Here is a 20,246-nt window from a genome sequence, read left to right on the forward strand (position 1 = left end):
ATGTTATCAATCCGCTTGATAAGTTTAGATTGATCAAAGATCAAACACTGAATTGCATTACAGATGACTAACATATAGTATTCATGATTTTAAAGAATATATTAGTGGTACACAAACATGAACACCCAACCTAAAATCCTGTGGACAAGACCCATGACAACCCAATTGTTTTTTGGGTTTTGTCCAACAGGAAAGCGGGAAACCAATGGACAAAAACCCCAAAACAATTGGGTTTTCATAGGTTTTTTCCATGGGTTTTTAGGTTTAGTGTTCATGTTTGTGTACCCCTATTGTTACTATTCATCAACTTGAAAAACAATGCAATTGAAAATGTGAACACTAATATTTCTGCGTTTTGAAATGCTTCTGATGTGGATTGTTGCACCATTGATGCATGAATAAAACTAACGGTTTTGATTTTATGTTGGTCTGATACACCAATGAACCTAAAGAGGATAAAAGACAAGAAATCAAACAGAAATGATGCAAAGTTTAGTTGATGAATTTGTTGTTGAAAGGTGCATCTTGAGGGGGGCTTTCTGAGGTGTTGTGAACAATTTACTTATGTTCTCACGGTTTTATTCCCTACTGATTTCTACTCTGTATGAAAATTATAGATCCTTACATCTGGAAAATTCAAAGCTGATTGACTGTTGAAGTTAAATCATCCATTTGTTATGGTAAAAAGTAAAGTCAACCAGATCTCAGTTTCACTGCACCAAATGACATCTTTCCCCAGGGGTATAGAAAGGTAGTACAGGCATAGATGTGTAAATTACTTCTCTGTACCCATTATGAAGATTTTTTAATACACCCACATAATATTTTTGAGATTGAGCAAATGAGCGTTTTCTTTGAGCTGATTCAGCTGTATGAATTGGGACCCAACATAAGCCACCACAGTGTGCAGGATATTGAGTCCTCATTTTATTTCAATGTTTCTATCCCATGATACCTTTCTATACTCATAAAAGATACTAGAGTATAGGCGGGCAAGCCCGCCGCCAGGAATAAGTCCGATGTCGAATATAAGTTTATTGTAATGGTATCCACCATCTTCGCAAATAAACCATGTCAAGCGTAAAGGGATGATTGCCTACATAGAGACACGGGTCGCGTCAAAGGAGTTCATGCATAAAGATACAATATGAGTTATTTGACTCCTTCATTCTAATGATGTATCTCACCCTTTTGCGATAACGCAGGGTCATTTGCATACATTCTACAAATACATATGGTAGCCGATTCTATACTCTATCTACAAACAGGTTATTCACTCCATGAACATACAGTATTTCGATGCTCCTCAACAAAGTCCAGGATAGCCTCCATAATCTTTCACAGATTATTTAATCTTACACTATTTGAATATTGATATACAATTTTTCAATTATCTATCATATTTTATCACAATCCTCTTACCCTCATTCATTTACAAATAATACCTATCTAATATTATTGGCGTTCTTTTGCGTTTCAAGACAAATATATTTCTTAGCAATTAGTTTTCAGTTTAGTGGAGGTTATTTTCGTCTCGACTTAGACGTTTGCGACGAAGCGCCATGGCGACTCATTACAAGAAAACCTTCCCTTTGTATATCAATTCAATATTTGACGTCATTGCAATTGTAAGTGCCAATGTCAATCATTATTGTTATAGGGCTAAATAATTTTCGCTATTACTCAGGGTGGAATATTGTGCGAATTGTCTCACACCCGGCAATTCGCCCACATGGTTGTTACGACTGACCCTAATCATAAGGGTCTCTCTGAATGGGCTTTAAGAGGAGTAGTAAATGGAGAGCAAGCGCGAGGTATTGTTGTTGATGGAGCTTATTTCCTCTCCGGAATCCTATTAGGAAACAACCACGGCGCCCCAGAATACTTTGAATACACACTCCCTTGTACATTTATTTCGAAGACACCTCCATTTCATCCAGCTGAAGTGGTCAATTCTGTCGGAGTTACTGGATATGGTACCATAATCGAAGTTTTCACTGTTGCAAAGTCCGATCACGAAACGTCTATATGTCTCTCGGTGGAGCACTGCAACTTCAACCGCGATGTAAGTATTGCCTTTGGTTATGAGTGAACGTCGCTCATCTTTCACTCTTTGAACAGACCAATGAATACATTTCATTCCTTGTCCGATTCATGGGATCAACGCCAGATATTGATCAATCATTACTCACTGCATGTACTCCTGGAAAAGAAATTCTCATCACAGGATCAATAGTCGATAGAGACTTATCGCAAAATACTTGGCTAGTCAAGGTGAGTCGAGAACATCATTTTAAGGGTTGACCTTGCAAGCTCATATCCAATGCCTCAATTTCCACGTCTAGATGAACTATTTAGCTCTCGTTGGAGATGAACACAGGGATCATCATCAGGAGACGGAAGATGGTCTTAAGAACTCGACTCTGTAGATAATTGCCAATGACTGTCGCAAGCTACGGAAGCCCCATCCAATGTATCAGTTGCTTCTACATGTTGTTGCCATATTGTCTCATAATCAAGATAGGCGAATAGTAAGCTAAGGAATAAAATTCGATTATATCAATTGCTCTACTCCTCATGGTCACAAGAGGGATGACGTTCAGAAATTGTCTGGTAAATTCTCCGTTACGGGTGTACATTAAAGTATCAATGTTTCAATGGCTCAACGATATTCTATAAGCAATATTTTTCATTTATGTATTCATAATTTTTGGTAGGTTTAATTACAAGATTGAAAAATGAATGGAATTGAAAATTATAGATTTATGGAGAATCTTCAATGAGTTCGCGACATACTATGTTCAACGTTTCTGCCGCTTTATTCGCGGTTGCCAACACCACGCGCAAATTGTTGAGGCTATTGCACCTAGACAGTGCCACGTACAACTGCCCATGAGTACAGACAGGTCCAGAAAGGAATACACCCACCTTTCCTAGAGTTTGTCCTTGAGATTTATTGATAGTCATGGCGAATGCGGAAGTTATCGGGAACTGATATCGTGAGAAAGGAACTGGCTGATCCAATGATCCTCGATGAATCATTTTCATCTGAGGCATTGCGACGATGTCACCTTTTTTGGGTCCAGTGATAATCATACATCGCAGCACTTGTATCGAGACACTCATGACAATCATACGAGTTCCGTTGCATAACCCCGACCCTAAGCATAAATTCCTCATCAACATTACAGGTTGGCCTACCTTTAACTTCAATTCGTGCTGTGGGAAACCGACAAAATCTATTGAATTAATGATATCAATTGATGTCGGTTCATGAAAAGTGGGATCCGGTTCGTCCCTCGACCTCGAAATAAAAGGGTCGCCTGGCAATTTTGCTAATGTAGCATCATTGATCTCTCTGACAGTTTGATTCAAAGGTGTTATAATTGCTCTATCTTCATAGTATTCAGCAATTTTATTCCAATTATTCCTACCAGTAAACTGAAAGAGGTCATCGTAGACCCAATCTAGAAGTTTTCGAGGAAGCGGGGTGAAGGGAGGGACTGTCTCAACTACTATGTTTTCAACAGTGATCATAGCTTTATTCCTTTCTTGTAAAGCCCCGTCACCTAATCGCAATAACCACTCAGCATACTTCACACGTTCTAATTCTTCGCTTCCTTCCAATGTTTTTAACCGAAGGTTAATTTTAAGCCTAAATGACTTGACGTGGGACCAGAGGAATGACAATTTCAAGCATGCTCTTTTTTGATCATTGAGTGACCCATGCCTGACTACAGGTAACGTCTGCCTGAAATCACCTGAAAAAATTATACTCTTGCCACCGAAAGGTTTATCGATTTTGCAAATATCACGCAGCGTCCTATCTACGGCTTCGACGTCATACTTATTTTGCATTGAAATTTTGTCCCAGATGATAATCAGAGTTGAGATTATATTTAAACTTTTCTTACATCTCCCATTCAGATCGCAAGTTGCATCGGCGTCGGGCGGAATTGGTATGTTGAAGCCATAATGTGCTGTAGTCCCATTCATAAGGAGAATGGCAGAAACTCCAGAAGAAGAGACACTCATAGGTCTCCCGACATGACCATTGAAAAAGTGCAAAATTGTATTTAAGGTGTACGTCTTTCCTGTTCCGCCAGGTCCATCTAAGAAACTGATCGTTTGCAAATTATTCTCATGACCCTGGAGTACGTGTGAAACAATGGCCTGTTGGTCTGCGTTCAAGGTGGAAGCTTGTCTCTTGTAGATGATCTTGCTATCTTCAGGTTTGAAGTCTCCCGTTTTACCTCCTGAAAGGGCCATAATAGGCAATTCGTTCATTCGAGTTAACAATCCAGAACTCAATCCAACATTCGCCATCGACTTCCCCATGTCTTCAACCACCTGACTCAACAATTGCAGCCCGTAAGAAATTTGCACATCTTTGTCGATGGGCCGGCGTGCTCCCAATTCAGCTAATTTTGCTTCGCAGTCCTCGGTCATCTCGGTTGAATACTTGTCCCATATAGCATCTGGAGATGCAACTTTACCATAAACGAGTATAAGGGCAAACAAATGCCTAAGTTGACATGAAGATGACCAATGTGCTGCCTCGGACATGGCCGCTTCATGATGTTTATCTGATGACAACTGACCTAACCTATCCGCAGCCTCTCGGAAGGTGACGCATTGAATTCCATTGACAGTCTTAAATTTTGAAAAGACATTGGCCCTCGAACATGACACAACAACATTCTTAAGTAATATTTGTCTCCATCACTTAAATTTGCGTAATAGACTCTTACGACCGTTGACATAGGTTTCTTCCTTTGCTGAAACCTACCCTTCAGCCAACGAAAATATCGCGGGACTTCAACATAAAGTAAGTCTCGCGCACAAACATTGTCTAAGCCTAATTCATTGTCTCGACATAATCTGAAGAACTCGGTTAAAGTGGAAGTCGGGGGAGGTTGCAGTTCAACTCTTGCCAATGCTTCGTTTTCGTCATAAAAATAGACTGTCTGTTGATTTTCAAGGTGAAGGGGAAGTCTCATCACTGGGGGGAATGAAGAATTCATTGGAAGCTTCATTAATCTATGGGCGGCTACAAGGCGTGGTAGGTTAGCATCCCCAGAAAAAGTGAAAGCTAGATGACGATAATGAAACAAACCTTCAGGGGCACTGATGTAGCGATATGTTTGAAATTCTAAAAGTTCATCATGAACTAAGATTTTTCCTACCAGAAGCATTAAGTGAATATGATATCAACTTCCGTCAAATGACTAATTCGAAAACTTACCTTGCTGCTTTGTATTCACCTCCATGTAAACCTTCGCGCGGTCATGTCCCTTAGTAAGGTACTTATAGAGATATCGGATAGGTTTAGTCCCTACTGGTATCTCGACGTTAATATGACACTCAAGGAGTAATAATAAGTATTTGTTGTAAGGTACAACGTGACCGTTAGTAAACGTAGACCCGCCCTTCTTGAATTTTCGTCCATTGTTAGGCCTCTTATATGCTGGAAAGGAATCATCCGACAATGAAGACTCTTCACAGAAAGGCTTAGGAAATGACAATTTGCATTGACCGTCTTGAAAACATGACATCCCCTTCCGACATGGGCCATGCAACATATGCGAAGTCACAAGACTATGCAACTTTGATTCATCGACAGGATCGGGAATGACTGCAGTAACCAAGCTGTCAACATCTTCTGCACTAACAGGTTTCGAATTTTCATCTACAATGAAAAGTAAATGGGCGTGTGGCAGGCCACGTTTTTGGAATTCTACTACCATTAAATTGGATATTACAACTCCCAATCTTTGATTGTCGACTATTTCTTCTATGAGTTTGGCCAATTTCAGATGGAACACTCTGGCAACGATGTCGGGTCTATCTTGCGCGGTCTCTCCAAATTGCAGCTTGTCCTGTATCTCTTTCCAATTTGGATTCGCGGTCATGGTTATAAATAAGCTTGGGTTTCCAAATTCTCGTACGAGAGCCATGGCGTCATGGAATAATTGATTCATGTCCCTTGGACCTCCCTTAAAAGACGATGGCAAAATAAGCTGTCGACTCGGCGCAGTCTGACTTTCGTTGAACGCTTCTTTGATACCTTGGTATAGTTCAGCTCTTATCTTTTTTTGATTGAAATGTATAAAATCAAGGTTCGACCTCTCGACACATAGGTACAGATCTACAATTAATTGCTGTGATAATTGTCAACCGTGAATGAAGGGATTGAAATTCTCCTCTTGTTCGAATATCAACCATGCGCCCCATTCGAGGTTTGTTACTTTATAATTAGTACGTTTTCCTAAAAGCAATGCAAATTCAGATCAGTCATAGAAAATTTCATATAGTCAATGAAGAAGCTACTTACGTCCTGGATTTGTGCCCATGGTCGGTGACTGGTAATTGTCATCCCATTGTTGTGATCCGTAAGGTAGCAACAATGGGTATCGCAATGATAGATAAGGAGTGTGCAGATCAGTCATGTATATTATCTTTCCGTCCTTACGACTGACTTTGATATGTCGAGGCTTGGCATCTATGAAGCTCCCTTCTTCCACCAAAGCCGCTATATCACCTGGCCTTGGTTTATTATAAGTTTTGGCATCTCTGTTACCCGGGGCAAGTGACTTGAGTACAATTGTCATGCTATCCTCCGACGCCAATATTTCGTTTGCGTTTCTGAAGACTTCCGCATAAGGATTGACGCGATGCATGATATCTTGTAGCTTTCTTGTGATTCTCTTTTTAATTTTTCCTTCCGCGAAGTGCGCTAATCGATTTTCAACTTCCTTTTCACCACCATCACCTAACATAAATATTTGGCCATAGCAGGCAGGTTGATCCCCTGTGGGAAATAAAGCTGGAATCTTGTGCGAGAGTTGTCCCGATATCTTGAAAGTACCCACTCCTTTTTGACCCATCACGCTGTGATCTTGTTTTGCACCTAACGATGAAAATGACATGGCGTTGTTGTACGAGGTAATGTTTTGTTGAAATTCCTTGGCATCTAGAGAGCATTACATCAGATAAAATGTAATATGAATTGATAAACTGGATTATTTACCTTTTGATGATGAAGTGAAAAGCTCAAAGAGATCGTCTGGGAGAGGTGGACCGTCGAAATCTGCCATGGGCAACTTCAAATCGCCATACTGACAACAATTCATGTACTTTTCTTCCCGATTCCTGACATTCTCTTTAGTTCTCTCTTGTCCCCACCGGAGTGCTTTGCAATGCATGCAAACATGATTCATGCGTCCAAGATAATAGGGTAATTCACCTGGAAATCGATTTAACAGAGAGGCTTCGGTGTTGTCCAAGACTGTTGGCACTGCTAATCCGACTGCAGTTGTAGGCATTGGAAAAAAATAAATGTTTTAAAAGTGGTGTGTTGAGGGGGCGAGGAGCTGATTTATGGTTATGAGAATAAACTGAGATGTGTATGACGCTTGAGCAGAAACTAATGATGATAATTCCCAAATGACGAAATGCTTGGCACAGAGAGCGTCGTTATATATAGGTAAATATGGGTTACTCTTACTCTATTCCATACTTATTTGCTTTTGCGAGTTAAACATAACTAAGAGTAACAATGAGACAATCGCGTCATCATGACTAAGTAAATAGTATGACGTATTGCTAACATAAAAATAGGACTTTTCTACAATCTCGAATAAGGGTATCGGATTACACAACAAAAAATCGCCAAAGACTGACACCAAATGCGGTCTTCTAAATGAGGGATAAATTATTGAATTACATGATTTTGTCGAATGGCATGCTAAAGAGAGTCCTAAAGAATATTTCGATTGCATCAAAGTTTTTTGGATTACCATTTTCGGAAAAACGTAAAAGGTGTATTATATTCCCGCTTAGTAGAAAGGTACAAATCAATGGCATTCATGATTCATCATTGTCATTGTCAATTATCTAAACAGATTCAACATACACAAAACACACCTTAACAACTACCCGACATAGCTATTTTTATAACATTATATTGAATTAGATTGTTCTCACCCACATACAATATCTACCACAATACTATGCCTTTGAATGAGAGACTCGATGCGACTTTCGTTGAAGGATTTGGGATGGTCACGTGGACAACAGTCTCTTTCACCAACGTTTGCCCTGAGCGGGAATTGCTTGGTCATATACTCGTCGACTTCCTCCGTCGTAAGTTTATTGATTCCTGATTAGGTATATGTTCTGATTGAACTTCTCTATAGGATCGAGGGGATTATCAAGACCGCAATTTCAATCGGGCCGAATAAGAAATGGAGTTTCGGGTCACAGTTTTACGTTTTGGATGTTGTTGCAATATACCACATTCCCTCAAATCAGAATATCGGAATATTGATTCATTTGGAAATCATGGAGGGCAAAGGGGTAACTTATTCGACTCACGATGGTTGAGTTTGACATCATTGTGTAGTCACCAAATACTGAGATTCAGCTTCAACTCGCATATTAACACCATTGTATCGATTGTGAGATAAGCATGCAGAAACTTTTTCAATTCATACAGATTTGAAGTTTCAGTGGGGACAAACTGAGACAGAAATATTTTTTTGATCTAATTATAAGTCATTGAGAGATAGACGGAGAGACATTCAAAATAGCTTAATGTAGGCATGACACTTAATTTCGCAATTGAAAGGTAGTGAAAGCATGAATTGAGATGATATAAAGAAGTGGACCTCATTGAAAATCACTTGCTTGCGAACTATTCCGCATCAGATCCATTGACCTTTGTTCGTTTTGCAGCTCCGCGGGAGGTGGAAGCAGTAACAGTGGCTTTCCCTTTGCCTTTTGGCCCAGTTGAGCTGATTCCTTCGTCGACTTCACCAATTGAGTCTCCAACGATAGATGGTGACGCAGCAGCCTTTTTACCAGTGCCACCTGGTACGAATCTGAATTGAAATAAGTGGTTAGTATCCAGTTAGAAGACATGTTGATAGGAAATCTCACAATTTGCCTCGAGTTCTTCCGCCTGGTGTGCCTAGAGAGGAGCCGGTAGATGGCAGAGACGACTGCTGACCAGATTCGTGGCCAGTAGTAATGTTAACGCCAGATACCTAAGCATACAAAAGGAGCCTCGATTAGACTTCTCGTCATCATTGAAGAAATGTGCGGAGATTTTACCTCGACAGACCACATATTGCGAGATGGGATGTAACCCGTAATTCGGCCAGTGAGAAGTGCTTCGCGACGTGGAACTAAGAGACTTTGTAACTTGGCCATCAAAGGGGACCAATTACATCTATACTCAACTTGGAATGTATCTTGATCACGTATCTAACAAATAATCAAAGTCAGCAAAAGTTTTAAACATTAGATGACGTCATAGAAAATTTCAGCTGACGGCAGGATTGAAATCTGAATGTTCAACTACGATAATGATGTTATCTTTGCCCGGGCTGACATTCTCCACTTCTCGAGAGGATATTATCCCAAGGCCAGTTACTGAGACCTTGTTAGCCAGCTCAGTTCGAAATGACTCGGAGGGGGAGACGGGGATACTATTCTCCGCTTCGTAGTAAAATACTTGTAGATCATCGTGATTGAGAGCTAATATTCGACCCTTGAGGTAATAAATAGTTCCATCATTGAGGATGAGGTCCGGCCCAATGTAAGCAGCTCCTTTAATTGCGCATTCCAGGAGTTCATCGGTATCGCGATTGGTAACCACAATGGTAGTCATGCATTCACAAAAACCGTATTGTCCATTGATCTCCGTTTCAATCTGGGAAAATAGCACGATGAGCTAGGCCTAACAATATGACTATTGTAAACTTACTTGAGACAAAACGTCGAATAAACCTGAGGTAATGAAGGGATGATTCTTCTTTTGAGTGTTGGGATTGCCGCCTTGATTATATCGTGTTGGAGACGAGTTTGTACTGTTTTGAGCCGACATCTAGAAAATGTGAAGACATAAAAGAGAAAGACAATTGAGACAATTTTTCATGGTCATGTTGATTATAAGGATATTCAATTTAAGATGGAGTTATATTGAACGGGGAAGCGACAAGGAGAAATAGATCATTACCTATAGGTTGATTGAAAATTGTGTACGAGGCAAAGGCAGAGGGACATCAATGTTTATAAACAATGAATAGTTGAATGAAGGGAAGGGGAAAAGGGCAGGTGTTTTCAAGTTTCCGTCGGACCAGTGTAAGAAACATAAGGGACGGTTGTATCAACGCAGGGATATGCAAATACGCTTGACGTTTTGAAGTGTCACTGCGGTATCAACATTGAATCAAGAGATGCGATGCAGTATGTGGAACTTATCGTATTTGTCCATGTCATGGGTGACGTGCACTTATTGTTGAACTCATTATGATACATGCAGACTATGAGTTATAGAAAAGGTGAATGAACTATTTTGATAGGTGAAGAGAAAATATGGAGACCTCCACTCGGTATCATCTAATGACCACATAGAGTATAACAAATTCTTTAACAGTAAACATGTTGTAATCGGTTGTCACAGCAACACAAAGTTACAAATTTAGAAAATACGCTCCCGCCTTAGAATACAATAGATGTCTCCAGGCACAAGCGTGGATTCCTCCAAGATGCTCAGAGTTATTGGAACATGTGCTCTTTCACCACCTCGCCTATACCCTCTGAATAGGAGAGTGCATGGTTCTGCAAATGATAAGCATCAGTGTTGGTCAATGGATGTGCGGATGAGGGATGTTCATAGAAGCAAGGGAGGTGATACCTAAATTGTCTGTCATGCGCGGCGAGAAATTCAATTGTGTAAATACGCAATAAGCGCTAGAGAGATTAGCATCTACGACTTGATAGGCGACGTTCTGATGCAGATGGACATGGCAGATTCTTCCATTGTCATATCTCAATTTGACTTCGCCCTGAGAACCTGTTGACTATAGCCTGTCAGCGTAGGAATAATAGTGCTAATGAAATGAGGTGCATACTGTTGGAAAACTGGTCTAGAATCTTTTGGCACAATGCGCCTAGCTGCCATCCCACCCGAGATAAAGGGAGAGAATTGAGTGGTCTGGCCATCTTTGAGGCAGTGACTGGTAGATCGATCTTGAACAAGTGCCGGAACAAAGGTGGTAAAATGAATTGAATATAGTTTGAACGAACAAGGGATGGAGAATGGAGAATATATAACCCATGACTCGAGGATTGACGAGGTTAGTAATTACGATTATGGTATATATATGATTGTTATTGGACAATGTAACAAAATGTCTATCAATGGCTTACCAGGTAATTGTGTTAGTATGAGTTCACCCAATAAATGCCTATTTGAGAACGCGCCATTGTATCATGAACTTGTCGAAAGAATTAAATAGAATGGTATATCTATATTACAGCTTGAAGTGAAAAAGCGCTCGAAGTAGAAGAAATATGTCACGAAATGAAAGAAATAATAATGGTGCAGTGATGTATGTACAAGATAAATGAAAAATTCTTAAATGAGAGACAATGGAGACAGCCTTCTCAGACTTGATGGGTTACCTGCATACTCTTCGGAGTGAGATCTGAAACGCTCTATATTCTTGAAAGTGGTTCATGATTGAAAGTCATTCTTACTTGGTGACTTAAAGTGAAGTGAATGGAGATGATGACAGTGGAAGTACCGGAAGATGGGTGAATTTCAAATTTAGATCTATGTACATGGAGTATGAGAAGGAAAATCGATTTCGACATTTAAGGGATAAAAATAGAAATGTTATTAAAGAGAGCACCCCGTAGAGTAATAGGGAGCCGGACTGGATATGGGGAAATTCAGAATATTTGGCAATTCAAAAATGCAGAAAGAGATTTAATAGAAGTTGGAGGACTGCGACGCAAATTGAAATCAGACATGATTTAGCAGATGACAGTGGATTCTCTGCGACATTAATAGTTCATATGTTGAATCGCGATCTACGATGAACTCGTCAATAATGTATATATCATGGCGATATGGGATAGTCCTATGCCCCCGCATATCAAGTAAGTTCCATCGAAGGGAGCATTTGCCTAGATGGGAGGAGAGTGTTAGTGTATGTGAATGTAAATGAAAAATAAAAGATATTTACATCTATTATTGCAATGACGCGTGGTGAAAGAGACACAAGTTATAACACATCTAGAAGCTGTGGTGCCGGGGTCGGCTATTCGGAACATGATAGGTCCAAAACGATGCACATTATGAACCAGACCATCTGCGTACGTCAGTTGTGCGTCTCCGGGAGAATCTGAGATACGGACAATGTCAGCTGGGTCCCATATCTCATCACAGGAACGGGTGGCCTTACAATTATCGAATTGCATATGAATAAGGTGAACCAAAGCGGTGACATTAGGGACAACCAGAGGTGAAAGGGAGGCGTGGTGAGAATTAGCCATAGGAGTTGGGGAAATGATGAGCAATGTTTCTTTTTGAAAATTGATTGAAAAAGATTGACAGGGAATTTAGAGATGTAGTTAGCACATTATTGCGAGGAGCATTTCATTCGCCTTATATATCAATGAGTGGTGGTAGACGTCATGTATTGGATAAGTTTAGACAATAGATAATTGTAGTGATTCATGGAAGGGAATCCCATATCCATTCTTGGGGAAATATGGAGTGAGTTTATTCTATTAGGTAGTTGGTATTGAAGCGTCTCATGAACTCTTCGTAAACTGATTTCGGAAAGATGCCTAAATCAGACTATAGATGAATTCGGGGACTAATTTTACGACTGGTGTAAGTTTGTGTCGGAGAAGTTTAACTGTAGAGCTGATCAAAGTATAGTAATTTGGCTGAATGTAATGCATTGGATACTTACCGCATAAGGTAGAACTGATAATTAACTCTTCAAATTAATATTATATATGGATAACAAAACAATGTCGGTACATAAAGAAGGAGAAGTGAGTATACCGGGTTATTAATGACTCAATGACGTACGACAATGCATTCAAACAAAAGCGGACGTCTAGGATATCATATTGGTGTTAAGTAAAATTTGAATGATTCCATTTCTTCAGTCGATGTTCCGGGTTTAGTAGACATTAGATAATGGTTATAATATTCAAAGAAAGCATATTTTAAAAGTCAGATTTGTGATATGACGGATATAGTAAAGGAGGTGGTGTTAGCATTTATCATAGGTCAAACGAAACAGATAAGAAGTGGTAGGCGAGTATCAATTGTGAATCGTGCTGGCGTACAAATCCATTAGATAACCTTCAACTCCACATTTAAACATCTTATTTGAACAAATTATTAGCAATGCCTATGCAAGAACTCTATACCGCAACTCATTCAGCATTCTTCGAGGCCCATGGCTTAGTTCGCTGGGATACTGTCGTCTTTTGGACTCACCCGCTGCCAAGTCCTGTCCTATCGAGAATTGTTAGAGTCATAAGTAGAGGTAATATAACGTTTATTTGTCGTGGTTCATACTCCTGTCATATTGAAGTTGGTTTTTAACTTGTACTACAGATAGGTCCACTGTGAATGGAGCAATTAGGCGTACTGGGGCTTTCGTGATTTGGGGCGTAGGTTTTCGGTATCGATTTGTGTTCAATTTGTCAACAGGAGGAGAGGTCTCACTCATGATGAGAGAAGATGAAGTAGTGACACCGGTTGACCAGTTAATAGATGGCTTTGAGAGGCACCATTTGTTCGAAATTTAGTGTAAAAAATGCGAATTACATTGCCCTCGAGGGAGCAGCTATTTTAGAGTTTGTATCCATGTACCTTTCATTTGACCTTTAAATAAGTCTCCGTCCATTCTGCCTGGGGAGTGCGCATGAAAATAGGCCCATCTGAGGGCGACTTGAGGTAAGCTTTGAGACGTAAATTATATGAATATCTCAGCAGAGAAACCACTGTAGAAAATATACATACATTAATTGATACCCCATCTAGCAAATTCAGACACTACCTTTAGTGATATGGTGGGATCGTTGTAACAGTAAATTGCCAAAAAAGTTGGCAAGAGGAAACGAGTGATAGATCTGACATTATAATATTGTGACAATCAGTGCGAGTGAGAGGTGTAACGAAGACATAGGATATAGCAATGGTATAAAGAGGTGGCGCCAAGGAAAGAGATGTATTTTTTATGCATGTGGTCAATATACCGAACACTAAGGTCATACATGGAGACGTGAGTATTTATTGAGGATGTGTGCAGTGGACGTTGTGAGGTAAATTCAGCAGGAACTGAGTTCGAGTTAGGCGAGACCCACAAAGTATATGTCAAATTGCTTAAAGTAGAAATAATTGGAAGCTTAGTTTATGTATGTCTATGTATAGTACTTCATATAAAGCTCGCGTAGAAAAATGGAGGTGCAGAAGTAGAATACAACCCACAACCAAAACAACAAGAGGTCGCTGAGAGAAGCGTGAAATCAATACAAAGAAGCAATACAATAACTACAAAGTTGAAGAGGTGTGGAAGAGGATAATGATGCTAATGTCTAGGTAACAATGAATGAAATCTGATTGCATAAAATGGAACTCTAAAACACGGGTTCGGAATATGGAGTTGAAACAACATGCCATGATTTTTTTCTGCAGTGAAGAATAAGAAACGGTGCAGGTAATTTTGACGGTGACGTATGCAAGAGGAATGAAATGGATATGGAAATTGGTAACGTGGGTAGATGCATAAATAGCAGATACTACACGGAAGCTAACATATGAATACAACGTCTACGGAGAAATAGGCAGGACGGCGCATTCCATTACTGTGCGCTTAACAATGTTTTGACTCAAAACGCGGTACATTGAGCCACTATCATGAGGTAAGCCACGATTTTGACATTCGAACACTTTGACATGGATTCCTAGGGGAAAAGCGGCTTATTATACAACATATAGATGGAAGTAGATGACGACGTACTATCTTCGCCAGGACTGTCTATGTTGGAATCCAATTGAAGAATGCGACATTCTGCATGATCAGTGTTATCGTATCGGGTATCAAAACCATAATTTTGCCACATATGCATTTTAAGACAGACTCCAGTCTCGAAAATAAAAAGGTATTTTGGTTCCGTGTCTATAGAATGGGACGACATGAAAAGATGTGAGTGTGATAAATGATGAGGGATAAGAATTCCTAACCAACAATTACGGAAAAGAGAATAAATCCTATTTAGAAGACCATGATTATTGAAAGCATGGGAGACAAGACCTTCGGTTTGAAAGTAAGGCATTTTGGAGCGGTGTTGATAATGATGATTCGAGATGAATGTAATATTGAATTTTGGATAATAGGTCGATGATGTGATGGAATAATAAAGGTAACAAAGGTAAGGTGATGGAATGTGAATTTTAATAATAGTGATTGCAGGTATTGTCGGAAATTATGCCATTGAGAGTAGGAAGGGTATTGGAGTGGAGATGTGAAGGACACTTTATATGCATCAGATTAAAGCGTATTAGCAAAACAGTACCTATACATGGTATACGGCATGAGGAGTGTGTGTGTACGATAGCAGATTTTAAAAAGTGTACCGGGTATGGAAATGATGGTGAGGGGAGAAGTGCAAAAAAGTTCGACGCAGGTTGCTTGATAAGTGAAGAGAAGATAAAGAGATATAATGCATTGGCTTGTCCCATTCATAAGATAATGATTAGGAAAGTACTTTTGTATATGTACTATTAATGGAATGGTATATCTGCTTTTAAAAATATGATCAGAATAAGTAGGTGATAAAGTGGAGGGTCGAAGTTGATGACGTAAGAGTGTGGTAAATTAGACTTTAATGGAAGGTGGAAAATGTAGTGTGTGCGTAAATAAAATGACATATAATCAAAAAAGTCAATGAATGTAAGACATATGGGAGGTAATGAATATGCTATTGAGGTCAATCGGATAGCATATGGTTCATGGTCATGATCATGTCGAACATTTGAAAAATGAAATAGGAAAAAAGTGCAGAATGGATTGAAAAGGAGATATGAAGAAAAGTCAAATTCGAGAGTATTCGGGTGGAATCGAGCATTACTGAATGGGATCGAAAAGCAATGGTATGTGCTTTTATGGGTTTATGTATTTACTTTGTTCATGCAGCAGTATGCATTATAGATTTATGCTTTTGCAAGAAATTTAGCAATAAATTAATAGAGCGGGTCAAATGGATGGATAATAAAGTTAAGTGCTTTTGTGATGTAAACTTATGCCGACACTCATGCAGGATGGTAGGCTTTTAGGTTATCGTGTAAGTGGAAGTTTTGGAAATTTAAACATATGATGTTGCTTTTGGATTCATGATGCTTTTGAATGCTATTGGTATTATTATTGATTTTGATAGTTGCTTTCGATGGTTGCTTTTGATTGTTGCTTTTAATAGTTTCATTCAATGGATGATGCTTTTGAATGGTTGCTTTTGATTTTGATTTTAATGCTTTTACGTTTCCGAGTGTCATTCAGACGGCGATTTGGTGAATTGAGAGCTGTCGATGGGATGAAATGAGGGAGAGTAGACATGCGAACGAAAAGGTATAAATAGAGGGCCTGAGAAGGCGTTTTTATAACTCCTTGACCACAAAGTATTCCGTGGGTGCACCTCTAGGTCATTGACACTACACAAAATGTCATCTTTACCGGGCGGTAAAGAAAACTACTGACATAGAAAAGTCCTGAGGCAACAGGAAGAGAGCTAAAAATCTGAAAAAATATGCACCTTGTTCCTAGATGTTGGGGCGTCATGACGAGTACTTTTTTGTATTTTACACACAGATATTGGTTAATGTACTAACAATAAAGGCTGAGAATCATCAAAAACCCACCTGTAACAATACCTGAAATTTGGCCCTTGACTTTGAAGACAGGATTTTGGAATCTTCAAACATCAATAACTTTTGCAGTTCTGAATCAAATCACTCGATTTGAAGTGCATTAAAAAGGGGAGCCTTTCCTCTACATTTTTCATTAAGACATCACATCTGTAGCTGGTCTAAAAAAGATCCTACAGAGCTATTCATGCAGAACTGTTTGAACATATGTAGAGTGTTTACATGACTAGATAGCACCTTACTAACATTATGAAGTGTGAAGGAGAATAGTTCAGCTTTTGAATGAACCAAAAATCGAGTTATTTGGAGCAGAATTGCAAAAGTTATTGAAGTTTTTAGACCACAAAATATTGTCTTCATACTCATGACCCAAATTTCAGGTATTGTTACATGTGAGCTTTTGATCATTTTCAGCGTTTATTGTTAGTACATAAACCAATATCTGCGTGTAAAATACAAAAAAATACTCATCATGACGCCCCAACATCTAGGAACAAGGTGCATATTTTTTCAGATTTTTAGCTCTCTTCCTGTTGCCTCAGGACTTTTCTATGTCAGTAGTTTTCTTTACCTCCGGGTAAAGATTACATTTGGTGTAGTGTGATCTTTGGTGACCCGAAATCGGGTATGTCACGGTTCCTTTCCAAACTGCAAAACGGCTGAAATTATGACTGTAGGTCATGTTATCAGGTTTCAAAGGGGGGGTTAGGGATTTAAGTTAATGTAATCATCATTAAATTTACATTCTGTCTGATAAACCAACTTATTTTGAATGATTTTCCATGCATTGCCAGAAATCCTGGATTGACCTTGTGCTTGATTGGAAGAATCTATCATTATTCAGCCTGACCTATCATATCTATCAAACTCATAATTTGTAAAAGGATCTGGGTATCCCCACCACCCCCCCTTAGTAAACTTGCCACCCCTCTGCCTTTCACAGGTAGTTTCATGCCTAATCACCGGTGACACATGTCATGTACAAGCTCTACCATGTTATCGCTTTTGAGATTGAATCATTTGATTTGTTGTCACTCAATCAACATCAACAAGAACATTCAGCCATCATTTCAAACAGTATGAGCAATCAAATACAGGATCAATATTAAAGAACAGTCCCATCAAATTCATCACCTAGAGATTATCAAACTTGAACCATATACCAAAACAAAAGGTGTGTTAAGGATGCAGGTGGGTGAGTCTCTTGGTCATTTTTATCTTACTCGATCCGCTGCAACATGGTATTATCAACTCTCTGGATCCAATATGAATTGGGAGTTGCAAAAGATCTTGAACCTGATCTACTGGTGCAGCAAATGTATGTCTGTAGCTATCTCAAACCAAATGATATATTGTCATAGTAGTCCAAGACAAACCAACAAAACAATACATAACAGTGTAGCATGACTCAAAATAACACAAATAAACTGATTTGTTTAATAAACACAGGGGAATTGTTTTGTTCCAAATCTTTACGCAGATTGCCATTTGAGTCATATCTCAATTTGATTTTGAAAGCTTCTCTTTTTTTGATGCGGATGTTGTCATTTGAAGATTGGTGGGTTTGAGACAAAAGACAAGATCAGTTTTTGATTCAAATCTTAGTGAAAGGGGAAGCAAAGAAACAGGACTTTATACAAAGTTTCCCTTGTTGATGTTGATTCAGCGTGAACAACAAATCATAATTGATTGGACTTCAAAAGCGATAACTCTCAAATTGTTGATAACCTGGTATATACAGCCTGTACATTGCCTGTACATCACTTGTGTCACGGGTGATTAGGCATGACACTATATGTGAAAGGCAGGGGATGGTGGGTTTACTAAGGTGGGTTGGTGGGGATACCAGGATCCTTTGTGAAAATGATCTTGATATGTATTTTTAAGATGAGAAAATGTGTAACTGAACCCAATTTGAACTCCTTTTGAACTATTTTGATATAATTGATTTCTTACTTTTTCAAAAGGATTTTACCTGATTAAAATATGAGTTTGTAATGAATTGTACTCTGAAACTTCAAGGGGTTCAAGTTTTGAAATGATGTTGTACTTGTGACTATTTACAATTGGTTGTCAGGTTTATGTTTCTACACCCATAACAGCAACACAGCAACAGATACAGTACTGGTATTGGACCTGCAATACCAGTACCGTACCTCATGAGGAGACAGTAATGCAAAAAGGTAGTGCACAGTACCGGAACCGGGATCAGATACAGTACTGAGTACTGTAACCCTGGGTTGAGATTGCCTTACGCCTCCACAGCCAGTATTGAACCCCTTTCAAGAGGTAGGTACGGTACAGTACAGTGTTGTACCCAGGCTGGTACCCCTCGGTACTGTGGCAAGTATTTCTTTGGTACCGTGAGAAAGCAGCCATTGTATTGACCAACAAACTGGTCGAAAGTGATCTACAAAAATAAGAAAAGTAACAAACAAAATTGCATTAGTGGTTCCACTTGACAACAAAGACAAAGGCTATCAAGTCCCTTGCTGCTTCAGTACCATTCAGAAACAGATACTGTACAGTACAGTCCCTCGGTTCCCGGCACTGGTCCAAAGCAGTACTCAGTGCCGTAACTGTGGGTCAGGTACAATACTGAGTACTGTACCTGAAAATAAAAATGGCTTGGGAGCCCCTCCAGTCTCCTACCCAGCACCAAGTTACAGTACTGAGCAAAACAGATACAGTATGGTACAATACCGGTACCAGTAGGGTATCTGTTGCTGCGTTTACAACAGACAGATGGCTATCATTTAAAACAAGGAAAGATCATGCAATATTGTTTGTTGAAACCTGGCTTCGAGGGCTTAAGAAAAAGTAAAGCTTACATCAGCCGGACATCAAAATTAGAAGATAAACTGGGATTGGTTTGGGATCAAACCAAATCTGCCAACTTTTTTAATTTTGCCTGATTAAATTCAAGTGCTGGAATATTAGTTTGTTCTGATTCAGTCTTTTAGAAGTTTAAAATGATACTGATGATTAAAAGCTTGCAACATCACCATTAATGTTTCAAGTGTAAGTTATACACTTGGATCCCACTATTTCGAGCCCCCTCCAGCAATATCCGACGCCCCCCGGGTTTTGAGAAATACCCGTGTGGTCCGTCATAAACCCGAAGATTGTCTGCTAATATTAGTCCTGAGGGCTTATCACGAGGGCTCATTCCCAAAACAATTCATCTAATGAGCCCTTTAGGGCAATAAACAATAATGAAAGGGCTCCTGCTGAGAGCTTGTGCGCCCCCTGGCCCCTTTTTGCACGGTGAGCTCCTGTAGGAGGTCTCCATACTACAACACAAAAAGTTTCATATAGGAAGTAGCTCATTCGTCAAACTTCCTCTTCCCCCTTGTCCACTCTTTCACCCACCCACTTTCCAAAATCAACCTTCACAGATCACCAACCCCACACAGTTAATCCCACTACCCCGCACAAACAAGCTCCCATCACTACATACAGATTTGATTCAGCACTTTGCAACTCAATACCAAATCGCCGCTTA

At 39.4% G+C, this 20,246-nt stretch overlaps 4 protein-coding genes across 4 annotated transcripts; 2 read left to right on the forward strand and 2 right to left on the reverse strand.

Annotated features, from left to right (window-relative positions):
* Positions 1 to 1,562: 1,562 nt before the first annotated feature.
* Positions 1,563 to 2,429, forward strand: MELLADRAFT_58372 (uncharacterized protein; the record flags this gene model as incomplete). The annotated part of the gene is made up of 4 exons (XM_007403464.1): positions 1,563 to 1,628; positions 1,688 to 2,065; positions 2,122 to 2,274; positions 2,346 to 2,429. 4 exons carry the CDS (start codon positions 1,563 to 1,565, stop codon positions 2,427 to 2,429), a joined length of 681 nt encoding a protein of 226 aa, XP_007403526.1.
* A 3,897-nt stretch (positions 2,430 to 6,326) lies between these two features.
* On the reverse strand, positions 6,327 to 7,325 carry MELLADRAFT_58373 (uncharacterized protein; the record flags this gene model as incomplete). The annotated part of the gene is made up of 2 exons (XM_007404085.1): positions 6,327 to 6,973; positions 7,031 to 7,325. The coding sequence occupies 2 exons, from the start codon at positions 7,323 to 7,325 to the stop codon at positions 6,327 to 6,329; spliced, it is 942 nt and encodes a 313-aa protein (XP_007404147.1).
* A 1,370-nt stretch (positions 7,326 to 8,695) lies between these two features.
* On the reverse strand, positions 8,696 to 9,889 carry MELLADRAFT_58374 (uncharacterized protein; the record flags this gene model as incomplete). Its single annotated transcript, XM_007404084.1, has 5 exons — positions 8,696 to 8,882; positions 8,941 to 9,047; positions 9,115 to 9,267; positions 9,335 to 9,715; positions 9,770 to 9,889. 5 exons carry the CDS (start codon positions 9,887 to 9,889, stop codon positions 8,696 to 8,698), a joined length of 948 nt encoding a protein of 315 aa, XP_007404146.1.
* Positions 9,890 to 13,219: 3,330 nt separating this feature from the next.
* On the forward strand, positions 13,220 to 13,708 carry MELLADRAFT_100997 (uncharacterized protein; the record flags this gene model as incomplete). Its single annotated transcript, XM_007403465.1, has 3 exons — positions 13,220 to 13,355; positions 13,433 to 13,583; positions 13,627 to 13,708. The coding sequence occupies 3 exons, from the start codon at positions 13,220 to 13,222 to the stop codon at positions 13,706 to 13,708; spliced, it is 369 nt and encodes a 122-aa protein (XP_007403527.1).
* Positions 13,709 to 20,246: the final 6,538 nt, after the last annotated feature.

The sequence above is a fragment of the Melampsora larici-populina genome, assembly GCF_000204055.1.
Source record: "Melampsora larici-populina 98AG31 unplaced genomic scaffold MELLAscaffold_1, whole genome shotgun sequence".
NCBI classification, from domain to species: domain Eukaryota; kingdom Fungi; phylum Basidiomycota; class Pucciniomycetes; order Pucciniales; family Melampsoraceae; genus Melampsora; species Melampsora laricis-populina.